This window comes from Lissotriton vulgaris, chromosome 12, assembly GCF_964263255.1.
Source record: "Lissotriton vulgaris chromosome 12, aLisVul1.2, whole genome shotgun sequence".
In the NCBI taxonomy this organism is placed as follows: Eukaryota; Metazoa; Chordata; class Amphibia; order Caudata; family Salamandridae; genus Lissotriton; species Lissotriton vulgaris.
Window position 1 is genome coordinate 670,041,220 of NC_141700.1, and position 22,969 is coordinate 670,064,188.

The following is a 22,969-nucleotide window of genomic DNA, read 5'->3' on the forward strand; positions in this document are numbered from 1 at the left end:
CTTTGAGCTGCATTTTGAATTGTAAGCAGGAGGGGTTTGTCCTGATATGGACTGGTATGGAATTCCAGATTTTGTATGCATTACCTGTGAAGGATCGGTATGCGGTTCTTTGTTTGCGAATTCTCGGAGGGATAAGGAGTAGGGTGTTGGTGCTTCTCAGTCTTCTTGTCCGGCCTTCTGGAGTTTTGAGTCCAGGTATGTGGGTTCCCTGTGTGCAGTACTTTGTGCGTGAGGCAGGCAGTTCTGAAGTTGGCCCGCATTTCAATTGGGAGCCATTTTACCTCCTTGAGTGCAAGGGAGATGGGATAGTATTTCCTAACTCATGTGACCATTGTGGCTGCAGCATTCAGAGTTGATCTGAGGGGAGCTAGGTGAGATTTAGCTGATCCTGTGAGGGTTGCAATCCTGTGATCCAGTCTGGACAACAGTAGGGATTGAGTAGCTTGTTTGAGGTTGTTCTGAGGGATGAAGGTTTTTATTTTGTTTAGTAGTTTTAGGTTGAGGAAGGCGTTCTTTGCAGTGTTCTTGATGTGTTTGCTCATGTCCAATTTGGGGTCCAGGGTGATTCCCAACGATTTTGCAGAGTCGGCTAATGTGGGGTTGTCGTAGAGCTCATCAATCGCTTTTAGCCATTAAGAGATTTGGGGGTTATCCTCAGCGTTGGAGATTAGGAAGATTTTAGTCTTGTCTTGATTGAGTTTTAGGTGGTTGTGTGAAAGCCAGTGTTGGACATGTTTAAGAGTGTTGTTCAGTCTCTTAATGTCATCAAGGGAGGAGGTTTCCAGGTAGATTTGGGTGCCGTCTGCATAGAGGTGGAAGGAAATGTTGGATTTTTTGAGTATGGTGTTGAGGGGTTCCAAGTAGGAGTTGAACAGTTGCGGGGAGAGTACTGATCCTTGGGGGACACCCCGTCTAACGAGGAGAGGGTTCGATGAGAAGTTTTTAATTTTTATACTTTTTGTGCTGTTCTGTATAAAGGAGGTGAACCACTGTAGTACCACCTCTTCATCTTAAGCTCTTTCTTGGAGTGCTTTAATGAGTAGATTATGGTCAACCGTGTCAAAGGCTGCCGATAGGTCCAGGAGTATGAATAGGCAGCATTGGCCATAATATATAATACCAGTGCTTAATTTGAGTTGGTGTTTCTGGAGTTCAGCACGGCACTTAATTGCTGGCACTGGCACTTAATTGCTGGCACTAGCACTTAGGACAGCTGCTCATTTAATGATGAGCAGAAAACAGTTCAATACACATTAAAAAAACTAATACCTGCCACCCAAACCATTCTTAATGCTATGGGGGCCTTGAACAGTCTGAATTGTCACACTTGTAGCAGTATGATGGTTAGTAGTTGTATAAATTCTGTCATTGGCAGAGCTGGCAGTGGCAACGTGTGGTGAAAACCATGGTGGCCTAATTAAGAGTGCCCGGCACTTATTTTTTTTACAAAATAAGCGCTGTATAATACACCTCCTGGTGAGATACTACTGCATTATTTAGAGTTCCGCATATCGGAACAACAGATAACACAGTAATGCCCTGGGATCCCCTGTACAAAAAGTTGGATTTGTTCGGTTAAGCTCCCTTCCACCGCCCCTTCGCCGCCACACCAGGTCTGCTAGAATTTACTTGGCAAACAGTGTATGGAGAAAAGATGCAAGTGAGGAAATTACTGCAAAGCTAAGAACCTGCATTAGGTGCACAATCCTGTTACCCTCAAATCTGGATTCCTTTTCATTATTACATTTGTTACATTTTTTACTTTATTTTGAGTTCGTTTTCTCTATAAAACAGTTTACTCGAAGGGGCATATTAGCAAGAACCTCGTTAAAATTATCGCCGTTTTAGCTGCAGAAAACTGCTGCTAAAACGGCTATAATGGGCTTGCTAATATGCTTTACTTTTCCAGTTTCCTGCAGCTAAAACGGCAATAATTTTAACAAGGTTCTTGCTAATATGCCCCCAAGTGTCCATAAATAAACACAAATACGTAATAGTTTGCACGCAATACACAGCTTTCATGATCTGGGAAAGTCTTTCTCCAACGTCGGTGATCACAAGAAGAGCTTTACTTCTAAGTAACATGTAAAAAGAAAAATGAATGGGTCTGGATTGGAGAGAGAAGGCACCAACACGTTTGACGTGTGTGATGTTAGGTGGTGTGAATACTCCTTCAAATATACTGTTGGCACGGCTATTAACCTTCTTTTAACACCTCCCACCAAGCCAAGTCGTCATTCTGAACTATTCCGGGGCGGGGGGGGGGGGGGGGGGGGGGGGGCGCGGGGTGATTTTTGAGGGAGGCAGGTAATACCAGGAGACGCAAATCTCTGCCTTGAAAGCCTGCGGCCTCTCAGAGGATTGGTGTAGGTGGCGCGTGGGGTAAACAAACATGGGTTGTTAATGGATGTAGTCGGGCTGAGTGTTTTCATGGGATTAAAGGTCCTTATCAAGGCAAGTCAATAACAGAGAAGTCTTGAATCAGTCTGTATTGCTATCAATGCCTTTTTGGTGAGTGATAATATGCAGTTGCAGAGTTATGCTGAGTCTTTCCGCAGCAGGATAATGGCGAAACACCACCGAACTATCTACACAAATATAGATTAAAAAACACAAAGAAATAGTTCTGATTATAAAGAAGCAACAAATAATCAATTTCAAGGACACCTAGCTCCAAACGCGAAACCTGAGAATCCCTGGAAAATGCGTTTTTTGCCATTGTGTGTATAAAGACGAGTTAATTGTCATTAGATAGAAATGCTAGTAATATAAATGTTATTCCATCACCCCCTGATTTCAATAGGACATAAGCATGTTCACTCATGTTGTGTGCAACACTGTAATCGGTCTTGAAAGCACTCACCCCTGGACCACATTATTAAACGTGTGCATCTTTTTCGGGTAACCCTAAGCGCCTCTCAGTTTTAGCTTGCAAGTTGTACAGATTTGTATTACAGGAGCCATAATGAAAATGCTGATTGACCCTGAATGCAAACCACCCCCTATAATCAAAGAACTGGCCCCAATCCTTCAACCTAAATCTCTCCTAACCTGTCAAAGCGCATAAAATGGCATAAAAGGCCAATGGTATAATTGTCCTGATGCCTATAGAGGTCTAGTTTGCAGGCAGAACCGCACTTTGGTGTAGGGAAATGGGTTAGTCCTGGGTTGGCCGCCTGCCACGTACATAGGGTGACCAACTGGCATGGGTGCAGATTCAGGATAGTAAGTGTAAAAATTCAGGACAAAGGGTCAAAATTCAGGACAAAACTTCTTGACAAAATGTAAGTTTTACAGACACATCAGAGGAATTTGTGCAATAGTATAAAAGTAACTAAATAAACAATCACTTAAGTACAAGTCAAAATTATATTAGGTTGAGACAGTCGTGCACTTCAAGGTTTTTCGGTATGCACACAGCTTTGAGCAACTGTGCAGGTCTTTTTGTGGTATTTCATATGATAATAATCTATTTATATGGTTACTGCACTGGGTTGTCTAATCTGATATTTTGTTTACAACTCTCTACTTGGATAGACTTTGTTACTGGCATCTCATATCTGAGTTCCATTGTGAGATGTAAAGTGGCAAGCATAGGTGAACTAAAGGGAGTATTGCTGTGAATGAACCAACTATAGGGAACGTATTATGGGTGTTTCAGCAAGTGTAACTTAAAATATGGAATCTGACTTTGCTTATAGGGGCTTCACAGAGAGTTGCACTAGCTGACGGAAGTCACAAAGGTGCTTTTCCCTGCAGCTTTTTTAAAGAAGGCACTGTCATTACACTATTACATAGTTTATGTTTGATGCCTTGCCTATTGCGATAAGCACAATGTACATCCCAAGCACAGCTCATGGCACTATGTGGTTCTCCCTAAAATCTCACACCTGAAAAAAAAATGCAAACATTTACAATTACTAGTGTAACATTCAAGTAGTATTTGGGTGTCACTCAAAATGTCGTATGCATGATGTATGGATCCCACACATGAGCACACAGCAAATACAGAATAGTAACACATAGGCAAGGGAGTAGTCAGAAAATGTAAATACCGCCCACTTTGAACTAAAGCTCTGATGGCACCAAGAAAGCTAAGTAAGTAATCACAACCCTCCCCAGAAGAGCTCTCTTATCCAAGGATCTAGCCATTCATCCTGCCATCAAACCCCTGATATCTACTATTTCAAATGTACATTGTCATCCATTAATTCCTTCATCCATCATTCAGTCTTTCACCATTCATTCTGTCCTTCCATCTGTGTGCCCATCCAAATCTAAACCTTTTCAACCAATTGCAAACCTATCCATCATCTATCCTTCCAACCATCATTTCATTAATCCATCCCTCCATCCACCATTTCACTCATCCATCCATCATCCATACACCCTTTCACCCAATCCATCCATCCTTTCACCCATCCATCTATTCACTCATCCTTCCAGCCATTTACCCTTTCACCCAAGCCATCGTTTCACTCATCAATCCACTCTCCCACCCATCCATCCATTCACTCACCCATCCAACCATTTACCCTTTCACCTATCCAGCCATCCTTTCACTTACTCATCCATCCACCCAGTCACTCATCCGTCCACCCATTCAATATTTCACTCACCCATCCATTCTTTCTGTCATCTCTCCACCCTCCCTTTCACTCATGTATGCATTCTTTCACTCATCCATCTTTATATTCTTCTTTTCACTCATCCATGCACCCATTTGCCCATCCTTTCTACCAATCATTCATCCATGCCTTCTCTCATCCATCCAAACATCCATCCATCCTCCCTTTCTCTCTCCATTCCCCTTTCACTTAGCGACCCATCCTTCTATCCACCCTTCACCCATCCACCCACTCATCCATTTACTCATCCACTCATGAATCCATCAATTTACCCAATCACTCATCCATCCTTTCACTTATCCATCCCTTCTTTCTCTCATCCATCCACCCATTCATGCATCTAGCCATCCTTTTGACCATCTACTCTCCCTTTCACTTACTCGTCCATCCTTACATTCACCCTTTCACTCATCCATCCCTCCATTCATTCACCCTTTCACTTATCAATTCATCAACCCATCCATCATTTCTCTCATCAATCTACCCATTCACTCACCCATCATCCACCCTTTCACTCATCCATCCTTTTACTGATCCATCCACCCTTTTACCCATCCATCTACCCTTCTACCCATACATCGATCTATTTACCCTCATCCATCCTTCCACTCATGCATTCATCCATCCTTTCTCATTATCCATCCATTCACCCTTTCACTCATCCATTCAACCGTACCATATTCCAAAAAGATTTCTAAATAAGACATAATAAAAGGATGAGCGTTTGGCAAGACCACAGGGCCAGCCAGTGGTGTGACATCACCAGCGCAGCTCACTTGAAACAGCTATGTTGTTTGTCAGAAACGTTGCCTTTTCACCAAGAAGGGTAACTAGGAAAACATATGTGGACAAAGCAAAAAATGATCTTGTGCAAATTAAGATGCTTACAAACATTGCTTTGAAGAAATAATGAACTGCACTCATTTTGACTATTTTCGGAAGTGGGAAAAAACATTAATTGCCATTCATGTATCAATTAACCTCCTTCTACTTTGTAAGAGTATATTGTCAATCAGTGTTGCTTGACATTTATAATTCTAAAATGGCCACTCACACCCAGTTTTCTGAGGCAGCCCTTCTCCAAGTTAGTCCTTCAATTGTTTGCTTGCTTCAAATACCTACACACAGTGACAGGCTAATTAATATAAGTGTTGGAACTTCCAACAAGCATTTGCAATGCAAAAGGTCTAGCATTTGCGACAGTTTAAGCTATTGGCTTTGTAAATTACAATGCCTTTAATTTATGTTTTAAAAACCGACACGTAAATAAAAGGCATTGCCATTTAGAATGCCAATAGCTCAAACTCTCACAACCTATTGCATTGCTAATGCTTGTTTTGTATGTTGGTCTATGGGATTTAATCAATCTTTTGTTTCAAGTCCCTACTTGTGCCCGTGTTCATTCTTTTGGAAAGAAGGGTTTTATTCAGTTCATTCTTCAACTTCCTTGCTTCCAGCTCCCTGCTGATAAGCTGTTTATGCTTCGGTGGTCTTCCCTCCCCCGCTGGGGCTACTGGTGGGTTCTTGAAGGACTGCTATCACACTTTATCATTCTGATTTGGGGTTTCTGTGTAGCTTAAAGGCGTCTAAAATCCTGTTGGCCCATCTTGTTCTCCTTTGCTTGTTTTTTGATCCAGAGCGCTCGACTTCCAAGCAATTTGCTTCAAGGGGTCCTTGTCCTTTTGGTACCTATTATTTGCAATCTTGGGCAGCTGGGTAGCTTGTAGATGATAGTGCAGGATAATATTGCATATCACTTTATATTTTTGGCCTTATGTTGAAATCAGCGATGAGGTGAAAGTGATCTATGTAACACCATATATAGTCTAAGATGGCTACTCTATAAGGAGAGATGTGGATGAAAGCAGCTGAAATGTCACCCTTTGTTCTGTCATTCAGACACCAGGGGTTCAGGGCTTCAAGCTTGGTGGCAAATAGGCTGTCTAAAGCATCTTTTTTCTGGTCTAATTAGGCTGTTTCGGGGATTTTCCAATAGGTGTTTTCTCTTTCTTTTCAATCATAAGAGGTGTTTGGCCCCAGTTAGTTAGAGTTAAATTCACCCGGATAAGATATATTGTGTCCTTGTGCTCCGTCCATCATCCCCTTTGGTATCGCTTTGTTCGCCCTAAGTTGGCAGGGTATGCCCAGACGTGGGTCCCTTGGTCATTTTTCCACTGGATTCACGCTAGCCTGGCTGATGACGGCTGATTAGCCAGAAACCGGTCCCAGGATGCTTGCTTCCGGTCCAGGGAAGACATGACTTGGTAGTTCGGGCTGGACTGTTCCCATGAGGCACAGGGTCAGACTGATTTGCATATGGCCATGTCTGAACTGGGGTGGTGGAGTGAGCTAAGGAATGATGATGGATTAAACCCAGATCAGTTGAGTGGGGGTGAGTGTTTGATTTGCTCCAGCGCTCTGCCCATCATCCCCTTTGGTATCGCTTTGTTTACCTGAGCTGTGGCGTCTCCGGGCTACCCTATTCCTCCATCTTGACTTCTTGATGAAAACTGCTCATGCGCAGGCGCATGCACATGCGCAGTTCTCCTTTCCTACATCAACTTCATTGGCTTAAGGTAAATAAACGCATCGAGTTCAAGGCTCTATGTTGTATGTTTCGAGCTAAGCATGGCTTGGCTCCATTGTACCTACAAAGCCTGGTCAAATCTTTATTGGAAGACAGAGGCAAAGAGGAAGGATAATCACTGAGGCAGATTCCTAGGCTCAATATGCTCAATATTGTCTATTCATTTAACCATAAAGCTCAGTGGCATTGCTTGAAGTTTAGCGGCAGCACCCCTGTTCCCTCCCTATATGTTCTGCGAGGGTCAGGACCACTTTGGCTAAGTTAAGGAGCTCCTCCTCCACATAAGCAACCTAAACTACTTGCTTCATCAAGCTACTAACCCTCGTTTTGCCATATGAGATCTGCTGGATGTAGCGCATCCTAAAAAACTCCCTTCTGTCACTTGTTCCTCTTAGTTGGTAGAATTGATCATGTGTCGTCATGGACATAACTGTGAGATGTTTTGTCCCATGGGCAACTTTTTTGCCTTTAAGTCATAACCAAGGAAGCACAATATTGACCTTCAGAAGAGTGCTGGGCCTGGGGAAACCAGGAGGGCTTCTATAGGATAAAATGGAGGCTACACCTCTCACAGCAAATTTCAACATACACAAGCTAGTCCTATTTGCTTACATCAATGGTATCGGCTGCAGCTCTCAATTCAATTTTACTGAGGTGACTTATATGTATAATAGAACAGCAAATGTGTTGGTTACTTTATTTTCCACCTCAAATCTAAATCTGCATGGTGTCTGTTTTAGACGGATCCACAGAAGACGTCATTCTTATGTTAAAGAAGACCCCTGACTGCTTCGAAATAGCCCTGAGTTGTCTGCTGCACTCTTACTCTGACAAGTTTGGTCAAACACTCCATAATCAACACCTTCTTTAAAAAGAACGGCTTGCTCTTCAGGTATAAACCATATCACATTCCTATTAAAAAGCTGCAACATTAAGCCTAAAGATCACAATAAGCATCATCAGAATAGCTGGTATACGAGAAACCAGGGAAATACTGAAAAATGTTATTTTAAAAAGACAGCTGAACCGCCTTTATCATCCAAAATGTGGGGACATTCTCTACATTAAACCAAGTCAGGCCTCTTGGATATTTTTGGTAACATTTGTGGGGACGCTATTCAAAATACTCTGCCACTTGTGGTCCTCATGGACTTGTCAGTCTATGAGGAACACTCCTCTTAACTGATATTTGTCTTTCATTTCCCGGCAGTATGCCACGGTCCAATCAAGAATGTTCCCATTAGCTTCTATGAACATTGATTGCAGGATTTCTGATTGGCTTTTCTGGCGTGTTTTGGAAGATCTTCAATGGGATGCTATTTTATGGTGCCACACAAGTGATCATCACTTTAGTCTCCTTTGCTGAATAGAATAACCAATGTCTTGGATAAAATCGTTGGTGATCATTTGCTCGGAATCACATAACTGGGCTTCAGCAGTGGAGAGTGGCATTCACTGACCCACTCTGTCCTTAACTATTCTGGATTTGTTTTAAAAAAAAAGTAACTAAATGGACCATTTCCAATATAGCAAAAGATTTTTGTTTTTGGATTACAGCTTTACTAGTCATACTATACGTTCCACAGAAATTATTAGAATTCGAGTTATATTGCATGAGCTCCACACACAACCTTTGTATTGGGAGTCCATTCAGGAGCCCATTATATATGGAATCCTATTTGCACTGTATGCACATTTTTGCTAGAAGTGATCTTCATTATGCCTTATGAATTTATTCTCAGAAGGGTATGCCTCAGTCTCTTGATTATGACTTGTGCTGTCTTTCACTGGGGTTGAAACATCTATTGTACACATGTGACTCAACAAGATTTCTAGTAACAACTCCAGACCTCTTCCATAGGAAAACCATGTATTGTTTATGGTTTGCCCTTCCAGCTCATCTTACCACTTATTAGACATTGAGGCTCATACTGTTGTCTGCAAATATGTTCCTGCTTGATTTACATTATGTTTGTACTTTCTTCATTGAGCTCTGCACTTCTCATGCTACACAGCATTTCATGAAATTTTGTATATTTCATTGACCAAATATATTGATTTAGCTCAATATTTTATCTGAGTTTCCAGTTCCTACATATTTCCATTTGAATACATTTCATATTGTTAACAAATTACACATGAATGTAAACATTTTGCCTTTTAAAAACTAAAAGAAATTTCTATGAAAGAGGATCCATTGTTGCATTCCTCTTAGATTCAGGTTCTTCTCTTAAATCAGGCCATCAAGTTCTGATTCGCAGCTATATAATTGATAATGTTGAAAAACATAAGTTTCACCCTGAAGAAGTACCTTTGCATTACAAAACCAAGTATCCCAAAAGTATTTATAATAATATATCATGGTTAGGAAGAAACATCCACTTAAGACCCTGCTTTCAGAAATATACTGTGAAGAGTCAACTATGCACACAACCTTAGATACACACTACTGTAAATTAATGATTATTAAAAAAGAACTTAGAAAATGAAATGGGTGGTCAAAAATGCTGGTGAGACTGGTTGAGCAATCATGATCATATCTCTGGGGCTCACTAGGATCCTTATTGACTGGAGGTTGATGACTGACTAATCTTCAAAGTTATTTTTGTTTTCAAAGGAATATTTGTTAGTTCCAGGTACTTTCATGCAAGATGCAGCTGATGTCAGTTTTTACTTTTTCTGGCCTTTCATTGTGAAGTGTAATATCTAATTGACCAGACAATCTTTCTATAAGGTAACTGTGCCTCTACAGAGGACTCTACTATGTCCATAACTAAGTCGTGATACTATCACTCACACCAACTGATGGTATTGACAGAGGTTTAGCTTCGTCAAAGCTATTGCTGCTCATGGTATCACTGAAGGTGAATGTATATTTTTATTGTTGAAACCCCAGCAGTGTTTGCACACTCCAAGGAACACACCATCCCTGGCTTCCTAGGCTGAAACCAGGCCAATACTGTATGAGGATGACCCAAACCTTAAAAATCCTAAGGTGGCAGAAGCTCACCCGATTTGAGATGGCAACTGTTGTATGACACTTTGCCCTTCAATGGCTCTGTTAGCATAAAAACAGGCTGACCACTTGCTCTCTCTTTCTGCCAACATATATGTATTGCTTTGGCTCACTATTCTGGTGTTCTTCTCAATGCCCGCATTTAGTTCTTGCATTCCTTCACACAGTCAGTCGCTACAGGTCTGCATTCTCTCCAAAACTCCCAATGTATTTATTTGAGTAATTATACAATAGATAATATTTTAATGCCTTTCTTATGTATCCCTCACCTAATTACTCAATCATCAAGTTGTATTTCCCACATTACATTGCAAACTAGACCATCAAGTGGCAGGGATCTTTTGCTTTATGGTTTTGTATTTGTATGATGACATGGTAAGGATGTGGGGGTCCATGGTGGTGTGGGATCATCACAAGCAGCTGTGGGTTCAAGCACAAACAGATCACAAATTCTCAAACAGAAGGTCAGAGTTTGGATATTCTGAAGAGAGTGTCCAATTGCTATACATTTAGAAATCGTATAATTTAAAGAAACCAGTCTTCTTTTTCAGTAACAACTCTCCCTGTAGTTGTTTGTATTCAGGCTTTTCATGGACAATACATAGTCTGCAGGTGTATCTCTTGATCCACCACTTTCCTCTGGGTCTATTACTTTGTTCATATGGTATTACACACCAGATAACTCCCTTGCTAGTCATTCAGCATTGATCAGTTATCACAAGGAAGGCTACAAAGAGATTCAGTAGATTATGGGACATTTATTGACAGATTTGTTTGACAACATTTTCTATGCCACAATTGCTTAGTTGGAAGCAATGATCTGGTCAGCCCAGCCACGCAGCTCGGTCACACGGGCGTACACTGCTGGGATACTGGTGGAACATGTGCTGCTGCCCCAGGAGACGATACCAACGAGGTTGTAGGCACCATTTCTCCTGCAGACAAGTGGGCCACCGGAGTCACCCTGCAAGCAGAAGACAAAGGAATACTTAAAGAAGCATTTACATTTTAACATAATTTACTGTCATTGTCGTTGCCCACTCTGGTGATATTTCCCAGCCAGACTCCTTTGCTAATCCAGTGCTGCAGGTTAATGTATTGACAGATTTCGACCCCAGGCCACTTGTTGCAACCATCCCATGCAGGATAATAGGATAGGATGCAGCTTTCTGTAGAACAATCCAGTTCTAGTATTTCTGCATTGACAAAGGGATGAGGGTGCTAAAATATTAGCTTTTGATGAGCTTTTTGAGCCCATGACCAGGTGTGACTGTCTAACCTGAGTGCCATCATCAAGCACTCTTTTCCATGTTGAAGAGAAACTCACACTGCTGCTTCAAAGAGCTACAAAACTGCTTATTGATGAGAAGTACTGTGATAATAACGTGTGAAGACTATATGTACTAATAGAGTTTGTAGTACATGAGTCAACACACCTGCCCATAAGATTATTTTAGCGAACTGTGCTACCTCACACTATAAAGTTATTGAGAAACGCTATTATGGTGTTATATCAATCCAATACTTTCCCCCACAACTGATGGAAAAAGTCATCATATTTCAACTATAGAAGTTAAATATTTCAGTTATTGCCAGTTTATCAAATTGATTATATCCGCTTAGTATAATTCCTACCCTTCCCTATTTGAAGAACCATGTTACAACTATATGTGGCATTTTCAACCCATCGACTTGTGTAACAGTCAAGACTCCCATATGCTTTCTGAAACACCAGACTTAGTTCTACCTCCAATCCTTTGTGGTCCATCTTCCCTACATTCCTGAACTTTATTACATGACTACAGGGCTGGCCATTTCTAGAGAATATCCAAGTCAAATAACTTTAGCTTTTTCATCTATATTAGTGTTCAATGCATTCTAAAACATAGCTTTATTAGAAAGAATCTAAGAAGAACATTTGCATCATATACATTTAGGATACACCCCTAATCGATTCCTGTGTTGAGATGTAATCACCCAACTCCCCTTACCAGTTATCTAGACACTATTGCCACTATTCCTCACTGTATCACCTGAGAATCACTCTCAAATTTGTGAGATCAAGATACGTACCATGCAGGATGTGGCACCGGCTCCGCCAGCGCAGATCATGAGGTCAGAGATGTTGCTGCCCCAGTGTTTCTTACAATCAGCATTGGTCAACAGAGGCAGAGCAGTCTGCTGCAGTTTGTTGGGGGTGTTGAGTGCTAATTGAAATAAAGCAGAAACAGCATATGAATATATATTTCAAATAAAGGTAGTTATTAAATATAAAATACTCTGTTGGGTTGTAACATTGTGTTTGCCTATTGTTTACGTTTCTTCAGTGTCTAAACAAATCTTTGTGTTGACATTCAAAATTGGAAGACAATCCTCCTGTTCTTTCCATACTGAAAAAGGTCGCAACTTTGTCCTCATTGAGGAACTTTTAAATCTCCTGTCAAGCCTTCTTCAAGCCTGTCATTAACCATCTCTAGTCTTTAAGATATTTTTCTCTGTTCTTCCATAAGATTTCATGAGACTACCAGTGTGCCTTAAGTAGACTAATTCTGGACCGACTGAAGTACCTATTGAGGATACAAGGTACATGTTCCTAGGTGTGTGAGGAAGGCAACCATTTTGCCTATAGCCTCAACTCCAGATCACACCTCAATAAATGTGTCACATTGGTGCAAGGTCACATTGCAATAGCTCACTGAAATCAGACCTGATCATTCAAAATGTCTGTGACTTTTCCTACATTTCCTACATGGATGAATAGGATACTTAATTACTGGATCAAGTGCAACATTTCAGTATTCAGTTGAAGAAAGGAGTCCCGTAAAAGTGAACAGTGGATGGACACAAGTAAATAGGTAATGCACCAAGGGGGGGACAATCACCAGATGCACAAACCAAGCCACCATATGAGAAGCAAGCAAATGCTAGTGAGAGTAAAGTCAAAGAAAGTTAAGCAATGGCCAGGCTTTAAGCCCCTGTAAGATCTTGGTAAGTTGACAACATGTTTATTTTTTCAACTAGGCAGCTGCACTGTCTGGTAGCTCGACCTAAAAAGGGAGACTGATGATTCTTGCTGTAGCTTTCTCATGTACTATTTCAAAGGAAGAGGTTTGCAATGAAATGTTAATGATATTTCATGATCTATGTGTGTAAGAAATCTTATCCATACCAATGTGCCACTCTATTCTCCTTTCGATTACTGGAAAAACTGGACTCGGTTTAAATATGCAAATATGAATCACATGTTCTGTATATTGGTGTGAGATACTGATGAGAAACAGAGTCATTGAATGCATAGCCTCTATCAAAGTATGTACATTTGGGTACCATGGCAAACTATATCATTTTCAGAAACATGGGAAAATTACCAACTTGTTCCTGGTATTTTTCCTCTTAAGGCACACACTCCCTGCCTTTAAATAGCTTGTTCTCTAACATTTAAGAAATTATCTGCAATTCCTTCATAGAGTTCTTGCAAGAATTGTTTACACGTGGACTAACTACTGACTGCTGAGCGATACTGGCTCAACTGCATCAGATGGTTAAAGAAGTACTGGTCTTGTGCCCTAAGAAGCTCTTTAGGACATTATACTATCCAGGCCTTCTGAGCACGTCGGTATCCATCATTATGTCAAATGTTCAAAATGAAGAAAATCAGTCTGATGAAATTAGGCTGAATCCTTGAGACTGAAAGGATAGGAAAGTAGAGGAAAGTAGAGGATAGGGCAACCTTCCTGCTTAAATTGTGAAGCTATAGTTTGATGTTCACTGATGAACATCCTTTTCAATATGTTTCTTAGGCTGACATCAAATCACCCCAAAGAACATTTTTCATTTCCAATAAACAAATTTTTAAAGCAAAACGTTTCCAGTTTATACTGTGAACAGAGAGGCACCATTGTGTAAAGCTGCTTAGTGTTGTCTGACAATGTTGTGTTTTCTCTTTTGAGATTCGATGTTTACAGCTTAATGTTTCTTCCACACTCATTATGTCTTTGACCTTTGTTTGAAATTAACTGAAATTCTGTAATACTATATAATGACTCAATTGTGTTGCATCAAAATTGTGGTGTAAGAGATGAACATATCTATTAAGTGGAAATTGTATAACCACAAACCTATTTTGAAGTCATTAGGTAAACATTGAGACACATCTAATATTAAAACACAATTTGATGTTACATCTTGAAGTGTGCTCTAAAACTTGCTCTCAAGGCGTTGAAAAGGTTATTACTTAGGTTCCAGATGTGAAGGAAATCATGGGCATGCTTACTCATGGGAAACGTATGATTTCTTTTAAAAGCTATTGCGTCTGATAGACTTTTAAAGGCAAGGGAAGCATCTTAAGTTTAACTAATTTATCATTTTTTTAAAATATTGATCTCGACAGACTGACATTTTATTTCCAATGGAAATTTGCTCTAATCCACAACATTGTAAATAAAACCAAAGGCTCTTACCATTGTATCGGGTCTTGCCCCATCCGCTAGTGACACAAGTCTCCCCACCAGCATAGTTTTCCCCAGAATTTGCCAGACAGACAGGCTGAATAGTTGCAGAGAAGGAAACAGGTGTGGCAAGCTTGATCAGAGCGATATCATTGTTGATGGTGGAGGGGTTCCATTGTGGATGAGTGAAGACCTGAATAGAAAATAGCATGATCATCCAAAAGAAAGCACATGAGAGGATGCTATGATCATCTCAGAATGAAAGCATTTCTAGTACATTGAAAAAAAAACAAATTGTGTTGCTCTTTCGCCCAAATGATGCATATTTGTGTAACTAAATAAGAGACATGAGGCCATAATAAAATGCGATATGCAGATTGCAACTGCACACATCTCAACACGTCTAAGCTCTGCATATCTACAGCTGGGTTAAATTCGTATGGGATTAAACATAGCAGGATTGAGTAAAGATTTAAAAATGAGACTTTTCAAATGCATATTTTATCTTGTTCCTGTGCAGTCCATGACTGGATCAAGAAATGTAGTCTCAGTATATCCAGACACCTTACTTAGACAGTAAAAGAGAATGATTGAGGCAATATTAAATTCAAGAAATTGATGTTATTGAGTGAATAAGTTTAAAATGGCTATTAGATCTAACATCATCACATTGGCAGGTGTGAACAGGTTAACTCCCATCTCTGAGCTCAGGTCCATATATCCATCAAAATCAAAAGAATATTTGAAATGTCTGTGGCCATGAGCATGCTTCTCACCTGTCCAACAGCAACGGACTTGATGGCTTCTGCATTTGAGCCCCTGTCGTGTTCTCCAAGGACCACCTTGTGATACTTTCTAATCAGAAAGCAAGAAACAACTAGTGTTAAACACCCACCCTTGGACAGTGCAGTGTCATCAATGTTTATTGTACAGATAACACCCTACTTCAGTTTGAGTCTGTAATGATGGCTAAGAAATATTGAAGAAGAAGATTAGAGTGTAAGAGTGAGATGGGAAAAGATGTAGAGAGACACTGAGAAAGGAGCTTTGAGAAAGCAACAACATCAGGAAAATATCAGTGAATAAATATTAGATAGAGAAGAATCAGGAATCAAAGAGGCAGACATTGACTGCAGAAGGATATGTGCATAGTAGTGGAGCACCATTGAGGAAAAATGTGCTTGATTGTCTAACATTGCCTGGTAGTGCCGTTGTGGATTGTGTCACCAGATGTTGAAAAGCAAAAACTGGAAAGTACCACAAATATAGAAGCAGGAGTACTATTTTTCAACAACCGAGGATCATACAATGACTTCATTGACAGCACTTACCAACATAGAAAACACAGATAATGAGACTCTAACCGTAATTAAATGCCACTTGTACACAGTGTAGCATCTGTGTTATTTAAATTGCCTGATGATAATGGAACATGTGCTGAATCTACTGAAATATATAAAAGTAGGTGCTGCCCAAAAAGTGTGGGAGGAAATCTAGCATGGATGGGGTAACCTCCGGAATATAGCCACGGTGGTTATGGAGACGGGACAATGTAATGGCACTTGAGAACAAGCCACGGAGGTGGAAGACGAGAAGCGGCAGAATGAGCAAATATACTTATTGATGCAACATTTGATCTCTGAGGCAGTGAAGATTTATGTTTATTGTTGTATTTTCTTCGATAAGAAAATGCTTAAAAACATTACTGAAATATGCAGGGACATGGTGAAAAACAAAAAATGTCAAAGCAAGTCTTCCTATTCGTGGAACAAATCAAGGTGGTGGGAAACACGCGTGAACGGGGCTGGATAAATGTCAACAATAGGTAGTGAAGCAGAGTAGAACATCCTTTTTGTGCTTTCTGAGTCAGTGTAACACATGAGTATAGTTTCGTAGAAGTCTAAAAGTACAACATAATTCTATGGAACAAGAGTAAACTGTCAAAGTATGAAACGTCCAGTGTTCTGGCTCTGTTCTAAGTTGACAAATTTAAGTTGATGAAGGCAATTGCTACTCACGATACAGAGCAGTGGGCAGCAGTAACGACCCACTGTTCGCTGATGAGGGAACCTCCACAGAAGTGAAATCCACTGGATTGCTATAACAGAAAAACAGAACACTTTTTATCAGCCCAGCAAGTCAACTAACTGACCTCACAAGAAAGCCACCATGGCTCAAAAAGCCCACTAAAGTACCATTTTAGACAGTCATTCAGATATTGGTGAAACATTGGTAGGATTCTTCAATTTTCCTTGGAAAGGGAGCTCTCTGTTGCTATGCATGATCTCCTGCCTTGCTCAATTAAATACTTGCAGCATCTAACCAGACCAAGACAATCAACAGAGTCTGAAGGCATCATATCACCACTTAAAGTGACAGCTGCTTGCAACAGAATTGGCAATTGCCACAGATCTTTACCAGTAGTGATCAGCAAACAGAGATGTCAGAAGTAATCACTTGGATACATTCTACACTTTAAAAAGCGTCAACATAAATAGACAATTAATAGTCTATTTAAGCAAGGATCTACAAGATTATGACACAGAAGCCAACAAACATCTTTGAGATGCTAAAAGTAATGAGACAATAAGTAATGAGACAATGACAATGCTCTGTCCATTTCACCTGTAGCAATTGACCACTTACCTGGAGTGACACCTGCCAAGGCCAGGATCCTGGCTTCGCCTCTTCACCATTCACAATTCTAGCAAAGCCACTGATGACAGGATCAATGACAGGGACACCGCAACCTGGAAAGGAAGTGGAAGGGAAATTCAACTGAGGAAACAAACAGAAAAAAACAGAAGGTCAGAATATGCAAAGCATGTATTTATGTATGTCAGGGTTGGATCCACCTTCTTGGGAAGGAAAGGCCTATTGGCAGTATCATTAAAGCTGTGGTCTATCTAAGGTTGGTCCACAAGGGACAGAGCCATGACAGATTTTTAAGAAGAGACAAAATACATAACTTTAGATGTAATTTGCCATAAACATAATGGTATTTATTACCATGTTTATTAAGCATGTTTATGGGTGGATATACCGCCATTAATGCTTGTATGGATTCTATAAAAGTATTCCTGACAGGTTAAATTATTTTATTAACGTGCAGAGAAATCTGCACAGTTGTAAATTCTACACAAGGGGTCGGAAAGTGGAGTTTAAGCTCTGGTTAGCCTTATAGGTTTGGAGACGGGTTTGTGGACATTATAACACTCTGATCAGACCCTTCCTCACCCTGGAAATGTTTGGAAAATTACTCCAGCACATCCCTTTCTAGGATGCGAAGAGAAAGGGAACACCACTACGTTTTTGGGGGTGTAGGGTATGGGTTTCTTCTCAGAGAAAAAATTAATTCTTGTAGATAAGAAAATAAATGTGTGCATCGCTTCACCTTAGGTTCTCCATTGCGCCTGTAGAATATGTCCTCTTTTTCTGCTGGGATATCACATAAGAAGACGACTTTTTGTGTGATATTCGTTTGTGTGATGTTCTGAATAAAGAACAGAGCACCCTTTCCACAAAAAAAGTAATACATCTAGATGTGCTGGATCACATTTACTACTTTTTGGATTTCACAACTTTCTACTGGAATCAGCACGGAGCGCTTCAACAGGTGCAGGTTTAGCCTGGGCAGCTTTCCATAGGGAATAGGAGCCTTTGGTGCTATCACCTGACATTCTCAGAGGTAGGCCTGGAAATCAACCCCTGGCTCGGCTTTCTGTCTGGATGTCTGTGAGTGTTTGTGAATAGAGACAAAACATAAGCAGGTGAAGGTAGAGAAGTAATATCTGCCTGTACTTTTACCTTTCTTGCATGAGTTGGGCGAATTAATTCTAGGTACAAATAATTTAGGTAGATAGTGGTTATCAGCCGGGCCCGTGCAGGTAAGAGTGGTCGGGCCGATTTGTACATACAATTGAAGATACATTAAATAAATAATGAATTTTCCCTCAACGTTGTCTGTCTAAATCCCAGTCCCACCACCCCATCGTTCTTACCTGCACGGGCAGCGGCTGGTGGTTAATCTAAAATTGTGGCATGTCTGCTGATTCTCATTAAAATTAAAATGTCATTCTTTTGCTCCCTGATAAAATCCAAGTCTGGAATTATGTCAATGGCTGGTGTCTTGAGTTCTGGTTCTATAGTCATTTAATACACTTATTAGTTTACAACTTTTTATGTTTTTATGTTTAAATTTATGTTGGATTTTTTTAACGATCAGTGTAATTGACTTAGATATAAAGTGAGTGCATTCAAGCTTTTCAACCTCTCAACTAAATGTGGTGACCATATGATTGCAATGTAAATATTAAATTGAAAAAATAGCTATCACATTTAATTTTAATAGAACGCTATAGGTACTTCCTAGCAATCATGTGTGAAAAAGTTTATTTTAGGTTTTAGTGCACATCACTGGGAGACATCATTACCTTTCTGCAAAAAGAAGAGGTACTATTGTTTTTTTAATTACTGTAACTGAAGGCAGAGTTTACATGCACAAAGATAGCTTGAAAAATAAAAAAGGTAAAGAATGGAAAGATTGGAAAGAAAAAAGGCATTGCCAAAGTAAAGTATTGGCCGAGCAGTCCTAACACTGAAGGACATCTTTCAGGTGAATGTTCACATAGAAAATGCTGTCACTCACAGTGCAAGAGGGGCAATGACAGTGATAGGCTGACTCATTCGCTCATGCTTTAAGCCATTATGAGAGGAGGCAAAATGTGAAACACAGCTGAACGGACCAATGGATGAAGAGGGTTGAGCCACAGCAGTGTATGTATATATGTGTGTATATTTTTTATAATATTTTTTATTACAAAAGGTAAGCAAGACAACTAACTCTATCTGTAGGCAAGTCTTGAAGAAGGAGATTGCTTATAGTCCTTTGCAGAACACCCATGCCTTTATGCACATTGGTATCTATTGTATCCCTTTTCCCTCAATATGGAATATAGGTGTCTATGACAGCCCTGTGCGCTTAATTTAGAACATTGTTCTCTATGACAGCCCTATGCCCTTCATATGAGACATTGATATCTATGACAACCCTGTGCTTTTATTATTGGGCATTGTTATCTATGAGAGCTCAGTTTTCTCAATATGGAACATTGGCATCTATGAAAAAATGTGCTCTTAATATGGGGATCATAACTTTGCAATAAACTACTGATACGCAATTAACACAATCCCAGTTTATTTTGTAGGTTCAGTGAACATCACTAGTCCTGTGTTGCAAACTGATGTAGGAACAATAAGTTTGTTCGTCAGAAACGTTTAGTTTTAGGTATTCCTTCCTTTATGCATTCCCTATTTGATAAAGTCTGCTCTTCTGGCTAGGAACTGATGCAAAGTAATAAACTTACCAAGTGCGGTGCTGAGGAGAGCGAGGGAGGACAGAAGCCACAGGAAAGCCATGGTTCTAAGTCAGGAGGATTCTTGGTGAGAATAAGACCCAGGCTCTGCCTCTTTTATACAAGCAGAGGTAGGATGAGTCCTTGGACTCCAAACCTCTGATTGGGCACAGCACCCCATGCCATCATGCCATGGAAAAGCAAACAAAACATGAGTAAATATAGTTTTGAATGTAGCAGGTGTTGCTCCAAGTTCTTCATCTGTTTGTTTGCTCAGTTTAGGCTGGAAAGGCGTTCGGGGTCTGGAAGGCCAGACCAGCTTTATCTCACAGGCTGGGAAAATGCACCTGCTGTTCTGCTAATTTCTAGGCAAAGGAGAAACTTTTGCTGTCTTGGCAGAAAGCTTCAATGAACAAAAAAGGAGAGCGACTGTTTAGGAACAAAAAATCCTTTTTAGCGAGTTATTAAAATACATTATTATTTATTTTGCTTGTTTTGTTTAAGTGCTCTCATCAAACAGCCAAATGTAAATATATGTCACAAATGTAGAATCACTCAAAAGTGAATACATGTCACTAATGTAGAATCAGCAACACAGAACGAATAATATGAAATCTATTTCAAATTGCAAATTGTACATGATGTAGTTAACAAAATAAAAAAAAGTTCAAGCCTTTGTAGACTGTGAAGCAGGTGAGTACTACATGGTTCTGTGATGAGGAATTGGATCATAGATTACTGCATATGTAGACTAATATAATGTTGAAAATTGAGATAGTTTATGCTGCTCATTATGAAGATCTCTATGGGAGGCAGCTGGCTTTCCGTAGGACTATGAACAATAAAGAATTTGCTGACCCCCACGTGGATTTTTGTCTCAAATTTTAAGAATACACAAACAAAGAAATTGTCTTCTGCTTGTGGGGGTATTTTATTTAAACCCTTTAGAATTTTATCAAGTTTCTTTATATATTTTCATGGGTGAGAAAGATACTTATATACAACATTTATACATATATACAACTATTATACAACAAACATATATACAAATATAGACAGTTTATGTACAATCTTCTTTTTTCAAAAGCAACGATTTCACAAATAATGACTCTTTGCGAAATATTTCTCACTTATAATTACCACGAAATGAAATAGAAACAAAAAAGGCAACCAAATTATTTTAAGAAAGGTCAATATCAACTTTAGAGAAAAAGTCAAAGTGATAAATAATAAATTCTTGTTCACTTTCTTTTAGTGCCTGCCGACGCGTTTCGAATCTGGAGTTAAATTACAGATTCTCATCAGGGCTCTTTCATTGTGGGTAATCTGAATAAAGAATGCAAAAGAAGATCATTCAGTAACTAGATCTAGGTAGAAATGACTTGTTTTCCCCTTTTAAAAAAGGATGTCACTAAGCATGTTACCTTAAGCTGTGGGCGACGCGGTCCCGCGGGTCCAATAAATGTAACGAAGCTAGTGAATTCCTGGGTCTTTTAATGTAACTGTAGACCTAATGTATGGAGTAAGGGATATTTTTACTATGTTCATCAAGGAACAGCAAAGCCAGCCTGTTTCTCAGACAAAAAGGCGATAAATCCGTACCTATTATGGTGTAGTCAGCGTGAGGGGGTTCGTTTGTTCTGATTTCGCTCTTCGCACACACACGGGGATTCCAAAAATACTCTGCAAGGTACAAAGAATAGTGCTCCTGAAAGCCCATTCTTTTTATTATTAACATTCTAATTGGCAAAATCCTCAAAAAAACAGGATACACCTGTATTATTTTCTTTAACTGCAGAGATCGTGTTTTGATCTTCTCCGATCTGGCACGCCTCTATTATTTCAATTCCGCCGCGTGGGACAGTGATTCGGCGTCCTCCGCGGTGTTGGAGACAGCGTGTCCGTAGGACAGCACTATTAATGGGAGCCGCTACTATGCTAGATGCTATGCAGACACCCGTTATGGGCGTCCTATATGCTGCAGCACGTTTCATCCTGGGCCTGAGAAAATATTATCACATTACCCTCATTCAGTTGGAACTTCATTGGCTCCCTTTGCTAGTCCTGCACCATCTTCAAAACCAGTTGCATCATTGACAAAGCTATGACTAACATCAACCCCACGTATACAGCAGCCAAACACACCATCATTGTACCCATCCCTATACATTAACGACCTTCAAACCTGCTCCAGCTCTTTTTACCCATTGACTTTATGCTTGTTTTGACCATGTACAGTGCTCCAGTGCCTTTTGGCTAGGTTAACCCTATTTAAATAACATATAAATACACACATACAAACATCATGTCACATCTCTTGTGGAAACACACAGATCCTGCAGCCATGAGATCCACTATCCAGAAGACACAAGAAAGTCGACTTTGCCGTAATATGCATGTGTGTGTTCATTTACATGTGACATGTTGTAGCACTCTGTCAATTTGGAAGAGTTTCTGCAACAATCTCATGGAGTAAAATGTACATGGGCGTCAGCCAGTTTTGGTCAAAGTAGAATGCTAGATACATGAGAGTGTGAGAGAAGGATTTTAGTATTTGAGAGAGTTGATTAGAAGAACCATTTAACAAAAGGGGGGTGGACTTGAAGCTAGCTGAGCCAAGTTAATAAACTATTCCACCCAAGAGACAGCAGAGCTCAGTGCAAATGATGTTTGTTTCAACTATGCACAGACAACTGCATGGTATTTCTTTGGTATATACAACATCTATGAGTTTTCCTAGCCTCCTCTTTCTTCTACCCTGAAACAAACCCACTAGCACAACCCTGTCCCATTGGAGTTGTCCGCTATCACATGCCTCTGAGATAGGTCAGACTTAGGGCTGCATTGAAAGAAGAATAGTATTTACCTCAAAGTTTGCTGTTGTGTCATATCATGGTTTACTCACAAGCAAAACTCTGGACCACTACCTACTGGCA

The 22,969-nt window shown here is 40.0% G+C and overlaps 1 protein-coding gene across 1 annotated transcript; it reads right to left on the bottom strand.

Annotated features, from left to right (window-relative positions):
- Positions 1-10,974: 10,974 nt before the first annotated feature.
- On the bottom strand, positions 10,975-20,177 carry LOC147677977 (chymotrypsinogen 2-like). Its single transcript, XM_086945853.1, has 7 exons — positions 20,046-20,177; positions 17,326-17,429; positions 16,698-16,777; positions 15,456-15,534; positions 14,692-14,872; positions 12,305-12,438; positions 10,975-11,195 (listed from the first exon to the last, which is right to left on the bottom strand). Exons 1-7 carry the CDS (start codon positions 20,095-20,097, stop codon positions 11,034-11,036), a joined length of 792 nt encoding a protein of 263 aa, XP_086801979.1. The 5' UTR covers positions 20,098-20,177; the 3' UTR covers positions 10,975-11,033.
- Positions 20,178-22,969: the final 2,792 nt, after the last annotated feature.